A 16,927-nucleotide genomic window follows, 5' to 3' on the forward strand; every position below is an offset into this window, starting at 1 on the left:
ATAGTGCAATCTTCAGTGTATTAGATATAAGCTTCTTGGGGTCAACCAAGACGCTTACATGGGTCGACCAACGCTTTGACAGCGTCCGTCAAAGCGTTGCCGAGGAAAACGAAGTTAGGCGAGCGTGAACGTGTGTGAACTAAGTTCACTGAACTTGCGAAATAAGTTTCGGTTTCGGTAAAAGTTTCGGCTGATTCTGGCCGAAACCGAAACTGCGGCCGAAACTTGATTTTTGGCCGAAACTCGGCCGAAACCGAAACCGAAACCGAACCTTCGGTCGGACACTAATAAATACCTACCTACTGGCTACTTAGCACTAATGTTACCTATAGCCATTGAGTTATTATGAACCTACTACATAATACCTAAATGCCTATAGCCTTATCTTTTCATATAATTTACGCTATCAATGAGAGCTACATTTTAATTTTATCCCGTGTTCTTATTAATGATCTAAGGTTCTAATAGTCTTTAGATGATTTTAGGTAAGTATATATTTATTTTAACTACCTAACTACCTACTTAACTATTTGCAAAAATACAAAACAAATTTGATTGTTACTTTGTAACAAAATTGCTTTATATGCTCGAAGTGTATGTACGAACATACAATTAGGTAATTAACGAACAATAAATTTAATGTTAATTTGCTAATAACCTTTACTTTTATTGATTTACATCACGATTGGTATATGAAGCGTTAAATTACATGAGGTATCCTTACTAATTTATCCTTATCCTTTCTTATATTATAAACTAGCGGTCCGCCCCGGCTTCGCCCGTGGTACATATTTACGTTTTCTCTACATAAAAACCATCCTCGTACTTCAAGGAATATAATTAAAAAAAGAATTATCGAAATCGGTTCAGCCGTTCTCGAGTTATGCGCTTACCAACACATTTTGCGATTCATTTTTATATATAAGACTAGCTGTGCTCCGCGGTTTCACCCGCGTATCTCCGCTCCTGTTGGTCTTCGTGTGATGATACAACCTATAGCCTTCCTCGATGAATGGGATATCTAACACCGCAAGAATTTTTCAAATCGAATCAGAAGTTTCTGAGATGAGCGCGTTCAAACAAACAAACAAACTCTTCAGCTGTATAATTTTAGTATCTATAGATGCGAAAGTGTGGTAGTTGGTTCGTTTGTCTTTCTTTCACGTACCTACCAAATACCAATACATGCATTAAGATTTTAGTGTCTGGGGATAATAAGCGAGTTGAAAGAGTTACATGTGCTACTTATAACTTTCAAAGCAGTGACAATATTATATTATTCCTGCGGGAAGATCCATTATAATGTATATATTTGAATCACTTTGAAATACGGTGGTGGTGGTGGTGGTTAACATATATATTTTTCTCAAAATACAACCGAAATCTCGGGGCGTAAATGTGTCCTGGCGATATATTCGTATTACCTAGGTACAAGACGTTACAATACGTTTCTTTCCTAATACTGGCTTATGTTCCCATTAACACGTTTTCTGTCGGTCCACTATTTGCTTCGCTCGCGCATTACATTGTTGCGCTGTATGTTTTATAAGTGCAAAAAAGAAATTCATCCTAGTTTTATTCTTATATCTATCTTATTATAAAATTACATCAAAACCTGGTCAGCAATTCATGCGTGAAACCCACGTATAAACGTATTATAAAATTGACATATTACTCTCTTTTTTAAGTCGTAGTAAAATCCTTAATATAAGATATTACAAAATGATAATCACTACATAGTATAAAACAAAGTCGCTTTCCCTGTCCCTATGTCCCTATGTCCCTTTGTACGCTTAAGGTGATGAATTAATTTTTCTAACATTTACGGCCCTTTTTAAACCTTCGTAATTTTTATATTATTAAAGTTGTCGTGATGAAAATTCTTGACAAGAAAGTTCAATAGTAACACAATACGTCTACCGTTTTAGAAACATGATTCCATGATATTTTCTCGATAGAAAAAAAATACAAAGTTCTCATTGTTATTTTTTTTTAATCTCTGGCATCTTCAAAGTAACAAACGTAAAGTTACGACTTTTTGGATATTAACTATAAAACATACAACCTATACGTCTACCGATTTAGAATTTTGAAATATGCGATGGTTTTGAAATAAACAAGAAATACTTGAAATTAGCGCGCGACCAGCCAATATAGCGAGAGCCGCCCTGTACCTTCATACCCCGATCGCTGCACGAGTCATTCCCGCTACGGCCGTCACACGGGGAACTTGTGTCGCTCGCGCCATCGTAAAAAAGGGTGACAACACGATAAGACAATATGAGACAAATGGGGACAATAAAGAAAATAAGAAGAAGAAACATAAAGGTTGGAGGAAAAAGAATGCTTACAATTGGAACAAATTAATGAAGTAAGTTGGTTTTATTTTTAATTTGATGATAATTGTATTATAGACGATGTTTGATATGTACCCCTGTTTTAAGTACATAACGAATGTGTAAGATTTTTTTCATTTATAGCATAGATAATCTTTTCAGAAATCCGGAATCCAGAAGGAAAATAAACCCACTGATTGTTCACAATGTGAACCCACTCCTTCGTAAGTACCTTTATTCAGTCAAAAATGTATGTTATCAACGTTCTACTGGTTTTATCGCATGATTCCATTTTTAGCAAAAAGCAACAAAGTGCAAAGAAATAAAAAATCATGGTGAACTTAGTGGAAGTATGGCGGACATAATATGGAACAGGAGCTCATTGGAGTAGTATTATATTTTAAAAAAATACGAAATAATTTCAAGAATTACATTTCTTAGAAGGTGGTAGATAAGTATGTTGTATAAAGAATTTGATGTTGATATTTATTTCATTTATACTTACTACACCTGTGCGGGAAATTGCTTAGTAATAAAACAGGTTTATATTCATATTTACATAGTAATGTGAGTTTTCATTTCGAAAAATTTTGTGTAAGTATATTAAATTGAGTTCCTGGGTGATCTGGAAACACAATTGGGCCCGGAAGATGGCGCTGCAGTCACTCCTCCTAATGACATGAACCGATTTGGATGAATATTTGTGTGCACATTTCATTTTTGTGGGATGATTGGTTGATTCGCTTTCACATTAGCTAATATTATGTATTTTTGTTGTTAGAAAGTAAACTTAATTTAATGTTTATAATACATTATTATTGGTATAAATAAGCCAGTGTTCGTCTCACATTGCTGTACCTGCCTACCTACCCTACCAGGGCCTAACTTTGTTCTGGCTATTTTATTTTGATTATTTGTAATGAATAATTACAATTATAATAGAGTGCAAAAAATAAATACATGCGTCAATATATTTTGTGTTTTTTTTTAAACAATTTTTTTATTTTAAAAAATATCATTCCGACCGCGGCTTTGCCCGCGTGGAATTAGGTTATATCGTGAATCCTGTTTTATCCCACAGAAGTGTTCAGTTCGGATAAAAAGTATCCTATGTGTAAATCCAGGCAATTAGCTATATTTTATCAAAATTGGTAATGTAGTCTTGACGTGATTAAGTAACAACTAACAAAAAAATATACAAATTAACATCCAAAGTTTCGCATCAGTTTTACTGTATTAGTGATATCTTCCACTCTTGACTTTGACTGAGAAGAATTAGGGTTTATAACTTCTTTCAGAAATAGTACCTTTCATTTCTGGGCATGATGTAATATCTACGTCAGCATCAAATTCTATCTAAATCAATTCAGTAGTCCGCGTTATTGAGTACCATTTCATTTTTTCAGAGTAACAATATTTTTTGTTATTTTAAAGATTATTTATAACCTGTATTATTTTGTAATAAAGTAAACATTACGAAATGATAATAATTATTAATAATTTATTTATTTATTTATTTATATAAGGCACAGTTACAGGATATAATCCAAGAACATTTACATCAACTTACTAAATTAATAATGTCTAAGTAGTTGTTAAAAAGAAGATTATTTGTTTATAAGCAAGAAAATAAAAGCAATTAATCAACAATTAAATAAATGTATGACAATATTATAACTGTATGACGACTCCATACATGTTTGTCCCGAGTCGGCCAGCGGCAGCGCGGCGAGTTTGCAAGAATGACTTAAAACGTAGTGATTATATCCTCTTTGGAATGACTTCGCGCACACCCGCGTTCGCGATAGCGAGCTATTAGACTCCGCCCGCCAAGCAGTGGATTTTTTTTCGTGTATCGTCTTAAATCTTTGAAACTACTCAACGGATTTTGATGCGGTTTTTTTTAATAGATAAAGTGATTCAAGAGGAAGGTTTATATGTATAATAACATCCATTAAATAGTGGAGAAGTACTGTTATTTTTGAGGTTTCTAATGTGATGTCGTAAAAAATTACATTTTTTCCGCTTACATTGCAAACTCAGGCTGAACTCTACGAGTTTTATCAAAATAATGTACTAAGTATTATACATATTGAAAAGGTCTATAGAAAAGTCCGCGATGGTATATGTCTATCTCTTATGGATAACCCACAATAACTTTTTTTTGTCATTTACTTTTTACGACAAATAATGGCTAATTTTCGATGCGATTTTAATCAATACAGCATTAATCCTTAACCAATTAAATACCTTGAATACATTGTTCATTTCATATAGATCTATATGGCACCTTACACCGTATGATTTAGGTGAATATTTTCGAAGATATTACAGATTTAAAAATTGCGGGACGTAGCGTTTGCGGCGGTACCGGCCGGCCGCCCGGCTATCTATTTTATACCCGTGCGAAGCCGGAGCGGGCCGCTATGTTTTTATATACAACGTTCACAGTTTTTCTGTAGTGTATTTAGTATCAGCATTGCACCCGTGCGAAGCCGGGGCGGGTCGCTAGTCATATGATAATAACTAGACATCGGATTATATGCATTTGCATATTTGCATATGCAAATGCATAAAACTCTCTAATTACGGCGATAGTGCATATTTTAGCCTTTTTCCCCAATCATGCATATTTCGTTAAGTAGCGGGAGTTTTGTTTGGTTGACTAATCTTTATTAGCCAATCAGAACGCTCAGCGAGTAAACTAACTCTATTTTGGCATGGTAAAATGGCAAAAAATTACAAAATGGGCTCCATTTTAGAATGATGAATTATTATCATCATTATAGTAAATTTTGAGCCATTCAAAATAGTGCTAGATTACTCTTTTGGGGCTAAAAACTTAAAACACGGGTTGAATTCCAAATAGGGCTAGATTTAGCCCGGAAAGGTCTAAGGTGGCAACACTGGGCTCGCGGGTGACAAACGTCACAAATTTGCGCCTGAAAATTTGGTATAAATGCGTAGTTATATATGGGCACAAAAAATTATACTTAATTTAAAAAAAAAATTCACTGTTTTTGTACAATCTTTGTTAAAATATATAAAAATAATAAAGGTTTCTTGATTTTGTATTGTGCATATTTTAGGCATATCAGTCGTTTTTAGTGCATATTTCGGCCTTTTTTAGTGCATATTTTGGCATTTTGTTAGTGCATATAATCCGATGTCTAATAATAACACAACAGTGATAATAATTATTAATATAACTTTTTTTTGGTGACGGAGCTTTTCCTCGTAGCAAGGCTGGAAGCACAGGAAGCAATTTTTGACATTTGACTGGTGATTTGGCATGTGAAAGTGACAGTTAGTAAGTAATTGTCAAATGTCAAACAGGTATTAGTAAATAAATTCTTCATACGTCACTTACTTATTTGGCAAATAATAAAATAAAATGGAAATATAAATGTAAAAATAATTATTATATAAAGAAAGTAAACTGTATCCATCCCGTACGTCTACCAAAACATACATTAACAATGGACGTAAGTATTCGTAAAGGTTATAAATAATTTCACACATTTCACAATATCTCTTTAATTTAAAATTAATTTATGTTCTAGGAGAGTAACATACCCATCGACATTAATATAGGAAAACTTCAAGATTGGTTAGTGAGCAGAAGGCACGTAAATAAAGAATGGCCGAAGAGTATTCTTCCTGTAAGGGAAAAGATTAACAATGCTATCCAAGACATGCCTGCCCACAATGATATAGCCGCTTTACTATCTGGGAGTTATATCAATTATTTTCACTGTTTGAAAATCATTGAGATTTTGAAGGAAACTGAGGCAGATACTAAGAATCTGTTTGGAAGGTACGGGTCACAAAGAATGAAGGACTGGCTGGATGTGGTAAGGAATTACGAGAAAGATAATCTCTACTTGGCTGAAGCTGCCCAAATGCTAGCCAGGAATATAAGCTATGAAATTCCTGGATTAAAGAAACAGATTGCAAAAGAGGAGCAATTGCAAGTTGTGAGTAAAATAATGTTATATTCTTATTGGAATTCATTTGGAATGTTATAACTTTTGATAAATCTATTAGAAACAATGAAAATGATAAAGATGTTAAATTTTATTAAATTGATTAAGATTATTAAAAAAATTGTTGTACTATATTTAATGTGCAATCGGTCAATCATGAAATTTGTTGTCTCACCATACATTAAATTATTATGTCATGTTTAAAGGAATGTGAAAAGAAGAAGAATGATTACTTAAAGAGTGAAGCATCAACAAAAACTGAGTTTCTTAATCTCTGCAAACAATTGGGAATCAAAGGGGATAAAATTAAAAAGGAGTTGGTGGAGCGTTTAGAAGAACTTCCTGGAATATATCATGAGGTATGTAATTTTTAAGCAATAATGTATTATGTCTTGTTCGTTGCAATACTACCATAGACAAGTTAAAAAAAGTTTTATTTAACTATATAAAAATGCATATATTTGATATTTAAAAAGTCTTTACATCATTTTGACATATTATATACATTTTAAAGTATTCATTTATTTCATGATATTCACGAAATATTCTTTACCTTCAAGACTCTTTTAAAGATAAAACATATTCATTTTAGTTTAAATTTATACTTTGATAACATAATATATCCATATTTATAGTCTAAGATCCAGCAGGATTACTTTGTTCATAGTTTTTTTGATGAAACCCAAATTTCATGTATATTCTCCCAATTATAAATATACATAAAATGTTGGTTTCATCAAAAAAACTACGAATGAAGTAATCCTGCAGTGGGATCTTGTACTATTACTTTTAACACTATATTTCTATTTCCTATCAGAACCTTATATTTACAGATGTAAAATAATATATTATAATATGAATTTATTTTCATAAAAAAATAATAGAACCTCTCTTTTTTAAGATCGCCAGTTCTCTCAAGCCCGTCCGTCCCAGCATAGAACTTTACTCTGCATTCACAAAGTACATGCTCGGAGACGATACATCCAATGTGTTGCCGCTGTTGCAATATATAGTGGAGCACGGTAACACCACAGTGTACGAGTGGATGTATGGGGAGGCTCCGTTGAGTGTGGAACCTGATACTATACATATTGAGGTGGACGATGCCGAGCAGGGGGCTGGTGATCAGGTATTTTTACTAATTGAGATAATTATTTAAAGCAAATGTTATTTTATAAGAATTAATTTGAATGTCTTAATGACAAAATTAAAATAAATATCCCACAAATTGAATTAAAAAATATTTTCATTTCTCTTTATTTCAAATGTATCATAATTATTGTAATAGATAGAACCTATTAATATAATCAATGGTCTGAGAAAAAAATACCTTGGTTAAGCAAGCTACATATCAATCAATAATAAAAAAAATCTCAATATCTGCTTGTGCGTAAGACGGATGGTGAAACAAATATGAAAATATTTCTTCATATTCTGTAAAGCTACAATTAATATAATAATTAATAATGCTACGAAATAGTTCAATCCTTAGAAATATGACATGTTTTAGTGAAAACTTATCACTTATTTTCCAACATTAGATTGACTTTGGGGACGATGCAATAGATTTCGGTGCAACGGAAGCATCGGCAGAAATAGATTTCGGAGATGGAGACACTGGCGGTGAAATTGACTGGGGCAATATTGACGCAGCTCCTGCTGAAGTTGTGAGTTTTTTAGTTCTCAAGTTTTTTTGTGAACCGTACAAGTTACAAGTAGGGTTAGGAAATTCATGTAGATATATAAATTATTAAATAAAAGTGTGTAAGTGTGTGTGTGTATAAGTTAAACACACAAGTGTCACAAGCCAACTGAATTTATTTCATGAAAATATAGCGCATAGCACATATAGCTTGTTACAATTGTCAATTACACATAAATGTAGCGTGTGCACAAAAAAAAAAAAAAAAAACTATCCTTGTATAATCAAACCAGTAACCAGTCTATTTTGTGTTAGGTTATTTTTTGACTTGTCGCAAAATTATTGTGAAATGTTTTAAAATTATTGATTATATAGAAATATCTTACTCTCTCTCTCACTCTTACTTTACAATTACTATTTTTTCTAATTTTTTTGAGTATGTATTTAAATAAATATCGTGTCTATAAATTATCATTTTGTAGGACCTGTCCTCCGTAGCGGATATATCAATAGCGGACGCGGGTATAGTGATCGAGGAACAAGGGGTGGGAGGGGGGGTGGCGCGGGGTAGGGAGGCTCTCACGTTATTGGACAACCCCAGCACGAGGAATCAGATCATAGACCAGCTTGTTGAAGTTAGTATCGTAGGGCAATACAAAAAAAAGTCGCAAAGTATAAAAAAGTCTGCTAGAAATGTCTTTAATACTTTATTATTATAAGAATTATTAAAGTGAGCTTAAAAAAAAACATTTTTAAATCTGTGAAGTTTTCACAAAAAAAAAGAAACTTCTTTAGCATTGTTTATTCCAATGCTTTTGTGGTAAATTTAAAGCCTTTTAGCGGACCAACAGTTTAGTCAAAATGATTTCGAATATTATTTGGTACTCACTACTCCAAACAAAAAAAAAAAAATTAAATAAATAAAACATATTTTTCTAACTACCCTCATTTACAGCTGGAATCCTTCCTCAAGATGCGCGTATACGAAACGATGATATCCAACGAGAGCCAAACGTTTTCGCTAATACAACAATTGCCGACTGAAAGCGAAGATGCACTATCGGCCATGTTGGATACAGTACAGGCGGCGAGTAGAGCGCTCACGGCGCCGGAGATCGCGCACTTGCATAATGTGAAGCATTCGCACAAGTTAGTATAAATAAATAAATAAAAATTCATTGTTGACCAAAAAATTTACATTTTTTGATGTTGTATAATCAGTTCATCACATCACATCATCATCATCAGAGCTTGAGATAAAAAACACATCAATATCCGTTGCGTAGTTTAAAAGATCTAATCGTACATATGGACGAACAGATAGCGATAGCATCAGGATTGGTTTAAAAACCAATCCAAATTATCCATGATATTTTAATATAAAAATCTCAATACGCGCATTTGATAATGTTATTTACATAATGCATATTCTTAATATAAAAAATCCTATGGTAAAATTACTATTCCCATAATTAGAATTGCTATAATCTGTTGTTGATTTAAAATCAGTTAATGAATTATGACTACAATATTCATTTAATTTTTTTGACGTGACAACGTCTTATAATTCGATAGAGCCGGCTGCACGCACGAAAAAATATGACTCATGCGGCGTTACCTCGCTCTGAGGCGTTCCATGTAAGACTTGAAGTGCAAGCGAGAGCGCGGAAAGAGCGACAAAGAGGCACAATCGGACGTTGTCACGTTCAACTATCGTCAGTAAACCGACTTTATAGACAACCAATTTTTTTTTTCAAATAAGATATTATGTCCGTTTCAACAGATACGTAGACGTACTAACAGCACAACTCCAGCAGAAGTTAGCGATGTGCGACAAAATGGCGCGTCTGTCAGAGCGAGAGGCAGATAAGAAGAAAGCTGCGAGTGAGAGAGCGATAGAACTACGCCCTCTGTTGACGAGATTGGTCGAACGGACTATTGACTTGCAGGCTAATGTATGTATAGGTCAATTATAGTAGAGCCATTTTAATAGGCAACATTTGACAGTTCAACAAAATTCAACAACGTAACCTAGTAACGACGACATAGAATAATATATTATTTCTTGTCTTATTTTGATCCTTAAATTTACGAAAGAAAGTATATTACTGGGACAGGGATTCGCCTGATGAATTTTAAAATTGATATGTGATTCAAGTTCGATTGACAAATGGTTCAAGTCCGTATCGATTACTTCACTTTAATCGATGTTTTTAAGCAGGTTATCTCCCTTCGAAGTTAAAATTGATAGACGTCAAATGTTGCCTATTAAATTGGCTCAACTATAACTAAAGCTGGCATGTTCACAGTACTCACCCTTATGCAATTTGACTATATACAGGGTGTCCCAAAAAGTAGTGATGAACGAAAGCTGGGAGGTAGAGGACCAAGAGGGCTATCCGAATCACCCCCATGTGTGTTATGCGATTTTTTGTATTTTCGGAGTTATTACATTTTTTTCAATTTTTCATCTATCGCCGAGTACGATGAGATTTTTATTTATGGTGACGTGAATTATTGCGCTAGATGCTTGATTTTTTTTGTGTGCTAAGCTGAAAGATAGGCCAATTCAGTATGGCAACATTTACTATCGTTAGATCTTCGAATGGAATAAAAAAAAGAATTAAATGCCAAGAAAGATAAAATTACCCAGTATGTTCATAACTTCAAGGGCCCATAAAAAAATAAAATCACATAAAAAAGGTTTTCCATTTGTCTTTTAAAAACTTGCTCTATCGATCAGGTAGCTACGCTAAAAATTTCATTTTATTATTCTGAAGGCTTCAATCGAAAAATTGAAATCTAAATGTGGTAAGTGGAAATTTTTATTAACATGATGATCATTAAAACCAATAAATAGGTGTTAAATTACCAGATTTTTTTTAAAATAGCCCCGCTGTTGTTCAATGCAAGTGCGACATCACCGTAAAAAGTTGTCTTTTTAATGTCTGAATGCTCTTTTATCATTTTTAATGGTTTCTTCTGCAACTATGAATTTCCGGGTTATTTCGTCCAAATTGTGGCATTCTCTCAAGTGGCCAAGGTCTTTTTAGTATCCCCATTAAAACAAATCAATGGGGTTTAGGTCGAGGGACCGTGGAGGCCAGGCTTTAAAGCAGGCATCACCGGCGCATGCGCAGGCTGCAACGACCAATCCATCTTTCAGAGTATTTTTGCCCTTTAGCCTGGCCTCCACGGTCTCCGGACATAAACCCTATTGAATTTTTTCCGTGGGAATACTACAAAGACGAGAGACTGCCACAATTTGGACGAAATAACCCGGAAATTCATAGTTGCAGAAGAAACCATTAAAAATGATAAAAGAGCATTCAGACATTAAAAAGACAACTTTTTACGGTGATGTCGCACTTGCATTGAGCAACAGCGGGGCTATTTTAAAAAAAATCTGGTAATTTAACACCTATTTATTGGTTTTAATGATCATCATGTTAATAAAAATTTTCCACTTACCACATTTAGATTTCAATTTTTCGATTGAAGCCTTCAGAATAATAAAATGAAATTTTTAGGGTAGCTACCTGATCGATAGAGCAAGTTTTGAAAAGCCAAATGGAAAACCTTTTTTTATGTGATTTTATTTTTTTATGGGCCCTTGAAGTTATGAACATACTGGGTAATTTTATCTTTCTTGGCATTTAATTCTTTTTTTTATTCTATTCGAAGATCTAACGATAGTAAATGTTACCATACTGAATTGGCCTATCTTTCAGCTTAGCACACAAAAAAAATCAAGCATCTAGCGCAATAATTCACGTCACCATAAATAAAAATCTCATCGTACTCGGCGATAGATGAAAAATTGAAAAAAATGTAATAACTCCGAAAATACGAAAAATCGCATAACACACATGGGGGTGATTCGGATAGCCCTCTAAGTCCTCTACCTCCCAGCTTCAGTATATCACTACTTTTTGGGACACCCTGTATACTATACCATAGTATGTTTAAAATTTTTTATTTTTGAAGTGAAAACTTCTTTAGCGGCGTTGGGTATAAAATCTTAAACTCGCGTCAGGACACGTGGCCTGATCGAAAAAGCATAAGACGGATTTTTTTTTAAAGAGAAATTTTTTTTAGCACTTATATTCCATACGTAAGACGGATACCATTCCAAAATATCAAACATGCTGAACGTTAATAATCAAGTTTTCACTTCTGCCGGCACTCCCGGAGTGCAACCCCTCTTTTTTTATTCAAAATGTGACTCTTGATTGTCTAGTATTTTCCTCTGTATGTATGTATTTTATATTTGAACAATCAAATAGGCAAATAAATAAATGGGTACAATTTAAACACAACTATAATATATAGAGTTTCAGTTTTGCTAGGTAGTTTTTTTGAACTATGAAAAGCTCATTCGATTCGACAGATTTTACTTTTTCATTTTCTTTATAAATAAAGTTAAATAATTTAGTCGAGTCAAGTCAGTCAACATAAAAATGTTCATATATTTTTAACATACTTTCTTAATATGTACTTACTTACTAGAAGTTGCATATACCTAGTAGGTTTGATCGTGATCATAGAAGCAAGAGAAAGGGATATAAAAAATACACACATAAAAATACTTTACTACTAGCGGTCAGCCCCGGCTTCGCCCGTGGTATTTACATGTTTAAACTATCCTATCTCTCAAGTTGGATCGAACTGCACATGGTGTGCGAATTTTATTATAATCAGTTAAGTGGTTTAGGAGTCCATTGAGGACAAACATTGTGAAACGAGATTTATATATATTAAGATATATCTGTTTTTTCTATTTCAGATTGAAAAGGAAATATCCAAAAAGTACAAAGGACGTCCCGTCAACATCATTGGAGGTGTGAAGTTTTTGTAAAATGTTAATTATTTGACGAATTGTTGCATATATTGAAATATATTATATTTTATGGTTCTTGTGTGTTTTATTTCTATAGATTTTTTATTTTTTTATGAAACTAATATCAATTAAAAAGGCCAGGAAAAGTAATTTTTAAGTTAAGATAAAAAAAAAGTTTTCCGTCAAATATGTTTTATTCTTTAACAAACTTATTATTTATCCATAAACGTAATAATACGGGTAATAATAGTATGGATAAGGATAATAATAATAGTAGTAGGGGTAATAATATGGGTAGTAAATAACACATTGTACATTTATCTTTGTGGTTCCATCTCGTCGAGTTTTCATACAGTTTTGTGGTACTGGGTTGCCATTACTTAAAACTTGTTGTAGTAATAATAATATTATAAAAGAAAAATAAACGTATCGTGGCGCCATCTGGAATTCGTTTTGGTTAAGTTAGGTTATACCACAGATAACACGGATATAATGTATATACTATACTATAATAGTAGCTGACCCGACAGACATTGTCCTGTTTTGAAATGTAACCTATCCTATCTTTCAAGTCAGATCAAAGTGCACACGGAGTGCAAATCAAATTTAAAATCGGTTCTGTAGTTTTGGAGTCCGTCGCGGACAAACAAAGTGACACATACTTTTTGTGCGCATAGCGAGGCGGATGCCGTAAAAGGGGGTAAAAATGTATGTTTTTTTTATTCGCCACGCTATTCGTACGCATGTATAAGTAAGTGCAGTATGCAAATAATTGTATTTTCATTCTTTCTTTCTGTCTTATAAACGCACATAATCATCACATTCACAGTATAGGTAACCACATTAAAAAAATGGTCGGAAAAAATATCGACAAATTTTATAATTCTGGTTTAATAAGTTTAAGGTTTGTAGTTAAATCTATATTAGGTATTTTAAGACTACATCCGATTTTATTTTACTTACAATGCAGTCGCGATGCTCTCCCAGTATCGTTAAAAATGAAGATCTCTGTAATCGAATAGAACCTAATTTTTACATGATGATATTGCCAAGATAAGAACGATTAAGCATGAAATTAATTTTACAATTTTAATTTGTGCAGTCGATCTATCTTATTAATTTGATCTTAGTCAAGTTCTAATAACATTGAAACATTAAAAGTGCTTACAAATATTTTTCTTCCAGAGTCTAGACCATTTGTCCTAAAACTTCAATAAATAAAATTCTTTCAGACATTTCATGTTCTCTGCGCGTAGGGGAAAGGGGCCTAAAGTGGGCACAGAGCCTAAAGAGGGCACTCAGTATAGTATCGGAATTTTAAATAATGGCGCGCGCGCGACTCGTGAGCACGATCCCCACACCCCTCCCACCTCGCGGCAGTCGTTGGATTCGCTTGCGAGCACGCATTTACAAGCTGCAACAAATAAATGTTTTTCGACGATTTTTGAAAAATATTGCAAGGTATGTAATATGTGTTCTTTTTATTTTGGTGTTTACAATCCTTTAACCAAAATTTGTTAGTTATTAAGTGGCTATCTGGCCATATTTTGGTTCCATAAAAAACCACGTGTCTAAAAATTTTGAGGTAGAATTTCGTCTGAACCTTTCAAATGTCGAAAAAGGCAAAGCGGGCAGGGTAAAGCGGGCACGCGCGCGCTTTGCCCCGTCCGCTAAAATGTTACCTACATTCTTTTGTTAATTTGCTTTTTCCTTTCAGATGACCGCTTATAAACGGCGTAAATATAAGCGTAAAACTTCACAAGCCTCATGGCAACGCTCAACTATGCAGCAAGCAAAACGAGAAGTGCAAGAGTTAGGAAAACCTGTCAAAAAAGTAACAACTAAATATGGGATTCCAAGAACGACATTGCAGACATCTTAAATTGGGTTCGTGTAATGTAAAGCTTGGTAGGTTTACTACTTACTGTCTTTTCTACGGAACAAGAAATGGAGCTTTTGGAATACGTATTCACATGGACTCTTTATTTTACGGGCTGTCTAAACAAGAATTTTTGGAACTTGTATACCTACCTATTACATTATTTTAGGATTTATAAAAAAATATATATATGAAATAATTGTATCGCTTATTAGAGACTAAATAATGATAGACTGTAAACAGGGCGTTATTTTTTTAAATATTATTTCAGATATACATATCTGGAAATATTGTACCTAAAAGTTTAAAGCTCCTAAGAAGTTCCTTTGTTTCATATATTCATTTAAAAATAATTGTATGACTGTTTGAAATACATAACTTATAAAATATTTTTGTGTCTTTTACTCTATTTATTATTGTATATATTATTTGTGGCTGTATATTTTGAAATCTACTGTTTAAATCCAGGCCTGCCCGCTTTACCCAACTACTGCCCGTTTTGCCCTAAACGAAAGCCCGCTTTAGGCCTCCCTTTCGGGCAAAGCGGGCAATCGTAGGCTTTTAGTAATCTGTTAATAATTATTATATACTTTAACTTTTGACAAATTTAACCACTTAGCATTCAAAAGTATTTATTAATGGAACTTTTGGCAAAAAAATAAATGGATTAACTTCTTTTCAAACTTCATTTTTTTTAATTTTCCCGTAAGGTGCCCCCTTTGGGCCCATCTCCCCTAATGAGATCACGTTTAAAAATAAAAAAGTATGCAAAAGTTTCTCTTAAGTTCAAAAATTACTAACTTTTTATGGCTGCTACTTTTCAGTTTCATAATCCACAACTCAATACCATTCAGTGGATATTCTTAAAATTGCAATAAAAGTTGTTCTTTCGTTTTTAAGAACAGATTTATTCTTGTAAATATTATGGTGAGTGATAGGTATTATAGTTACATACATATAACATAGGTAAGCTACAGCTGTCTCCTACTAATATTTTAGAAGCGAAAGTCTGTCAGGATGGATCGATGGAGACGATGGATGTTTGTTACCTACTCTTTCACGCAAATACTACTAAACCGATTACCATAAAATTATGTATGTAGGTAGCTGAAGAAACAGAGGACATAGATTTCTTCTAATTCTCATATTATAATGTTATGAAAGATTTGCAAGAAAAAATTTGGTATCATGAAAGTAAATGAAACTAGATTTGTCTTTATCGTTTTATTGTGAAAATAAATAAAATCGTAATTTACACAAATTACAAAACAAAATTACAATAATATGGTTCTTATAGGTACATCACACATTTTAAAGACCTTAAGTACGTATTTTATTACCCGCTTATCTAAATAAAACTTTACAATTATTAATGTTAGTACAAAAACAATTAATTATTTACATATTTTTTAGGTCTTTATGGTTAATTAAAAACATTCAGATTCAATTAATCTTCATTCGTATTAAGAAAACCTTAATAAAGTAGTGTCTTGGATCAATGTTGCCCTATAAGTCTTTCACACCACGTGCTGAATGGAAAAACTAGGCATATTTATTTATTAAGACTAGACTCATTAATTATTTATATTTACAAACACATCATAAACGTTATAATTATTTATCTATTATACAGTTATACAAAGTTTTTACAGCTACTATACTCTAGTCAGACAAGAGCATGGCTTAAAATTAGTTGATCTATAACCAATTATTTCAATCGAAGATAACAAGCATTTTATTAAAGCTAAAATTTTGTCACTTTTAAGAAAAGTTAGCCAAAAGTCTATTTCAAATTATCATAAAATCACGGCACAATCAAGATATTCTGCAGCAGCCTAAACGGGGAGGACCTACATAAGGGCCTGCCTATAGGACATGTGTATTCCCGGACACACATTGCAAATCGTCTATCACATTCACAGAGCCTCCGAGCACAGCTATTGATGACCTGGTGACAGTTGAAGTAGTTCTCCATTTGAAAAAAATCTAATTTTTTACTACTGGTTTAAACATTTTTTTTTATATTTTACACTTTTCCACCAAAACACCAACATAAGCAAGCCCAAAAAAGCAAATTTACTTCACATTAAACATCAAAATCACAGGATAATCAAGATATTCTGTAGCAGCCTAAACGGGGAGGACCTGCAAAGGATCTGCCTATAGGACAAGTGTATTCCCGGACACACATAGCAAATCGTCTATCACATTCAAGAGCCTCCCAGCACAGCTATTGATGACCTG

At 33.1% G+C, this 16,927-nt stretch overlaps 2 protein-coding genes and 1 long non-coding RNA gene across 3 annotated transcripts; all 3 read left to right on the forward strand.

Annotated features, from left to right (window-relative positions):
* Window positions 1-1,798: 1,798 nt before the first annotated feature.
* Window positions 1,799-3,307, forward strand: LOC149908318 (uncharacterized). The gene is made up of 3 exons (XR_016456742.1): window positions 1,799-2,371; window positions 2,499-2,560; window positions 2,635-3,307. It is a non-coding gene; the product is annotated as an uncharacterized LOC149908318 (long non-coding RNA).
* Window positions 3,308-5,612: 2,305 nt separating this feature from the next.
* Window positions 5,613-12,879, forward strand: LOC149908319 (CDK5 regulatory subunit-associated protein 3). The gene is made up of 9 exons (XM_090101728.1): window positions 5,613-5,821; window positions 5,900-6,313; window positions 6,529-6,681; window positions 7,224-7,451; window positions 7,864-7,989; window positions 8,447-8,599; window positions 8,920-9,113; window positions 9,748-9,919; window positions 12,751-12,879. Exons 1-9 carry the CDS (start codon window positions 5,816-5,818, stop codon window positions 12,820-12,822), a joined length of 1,518 nt encoding a protein of 505 aa, XP_089957854.1. The 5' UTR covers window positions 5,613-5,815; the 3' UTR covers window positions 12,823-12,879.
* Window positions 12,880-13,655: 776 nt separating this feature from the next.
* Window positions 13,656-15,072, forward strand: LOC149908320 (uncharacterized). The gene is made up of 3 exons (XM_090102193.1): window positions 13,656-13,708; window positions 14,037-14,265; window positions 14,522-15,072. Exons 1-3 carry the CDS (start codon window positions 13,656-13,658, stop codon window positions 14,684-14,686), a joined length of 447 nt encoding a protein of 148 aa, XP_089958319.1. The 3' UTR covers window positions 14,687-15,072.
* Window positions 15,073-16,927: the final 1,855 nt, after the last annotated feature.

The sequence above is a fragment of the Colias eurytheme genome, chromosome 5 (genome assembly GCF_061535395.1).
Source record: "Colias eurytheme isolate Ceu_HAF_F1 chromosome 5, ilColEury1 Martin Lab GWU primary, whole genome shotgun sequence".
Classification (NCBI taxonomy): Eukaryota; Metazoa; Arthropoda; class Insecta; order Lepidoptera; family Pieridae; genus Colias; species Colias eurytheme.

What these genes read in the sequence shown, in the direction of transcription:
- LOC149908319 (XM_090101728.1), top strand. An exon ending in TTCCTGGAATATATCATGAG is followed by an intron (nt 6,682 to 7,223) that starts GTATGTAATTTT and finishes CTCTTTTTTAAG; the next exon opens with ATCGCCAGTTCTCTCAAGCC. An exon ending in ACGCAGCTCCTGCTGAAGTT is followed by an intron (nt 7,990 to 8,446) that starts GTGAGTTTTTTA and finishes ATCATTTTGTAG; the next exon opens with GACCTGTCCTCCGTAGCGGA.
- LOC149908320 (XM_090102193.1), top strand. Translation starts at nt 13,656, where the DNA reads ATGGTCGGAAAAAATATCGACAAATTTTATAATTCTGGTTTAATAAGT. An exon ending in TCTGGTTTAATAAGTTTAAG is followed by an intron (nt 13,709 to 14,036) that starts GTTTGTAGTTAA and finishes AAATTCTTTCAG; the next exon opens with ACATTTCATGTTCTCTGCGC. An exon ending in TTTTTGAAAAATATTGCAAG is followed by an intron (nt 14,266 to 14,521) that starts GTATGTAATATG and finishes TTTTCCTTTCAG; the next exon opens with ATGACCGCTTATAAACGGCG.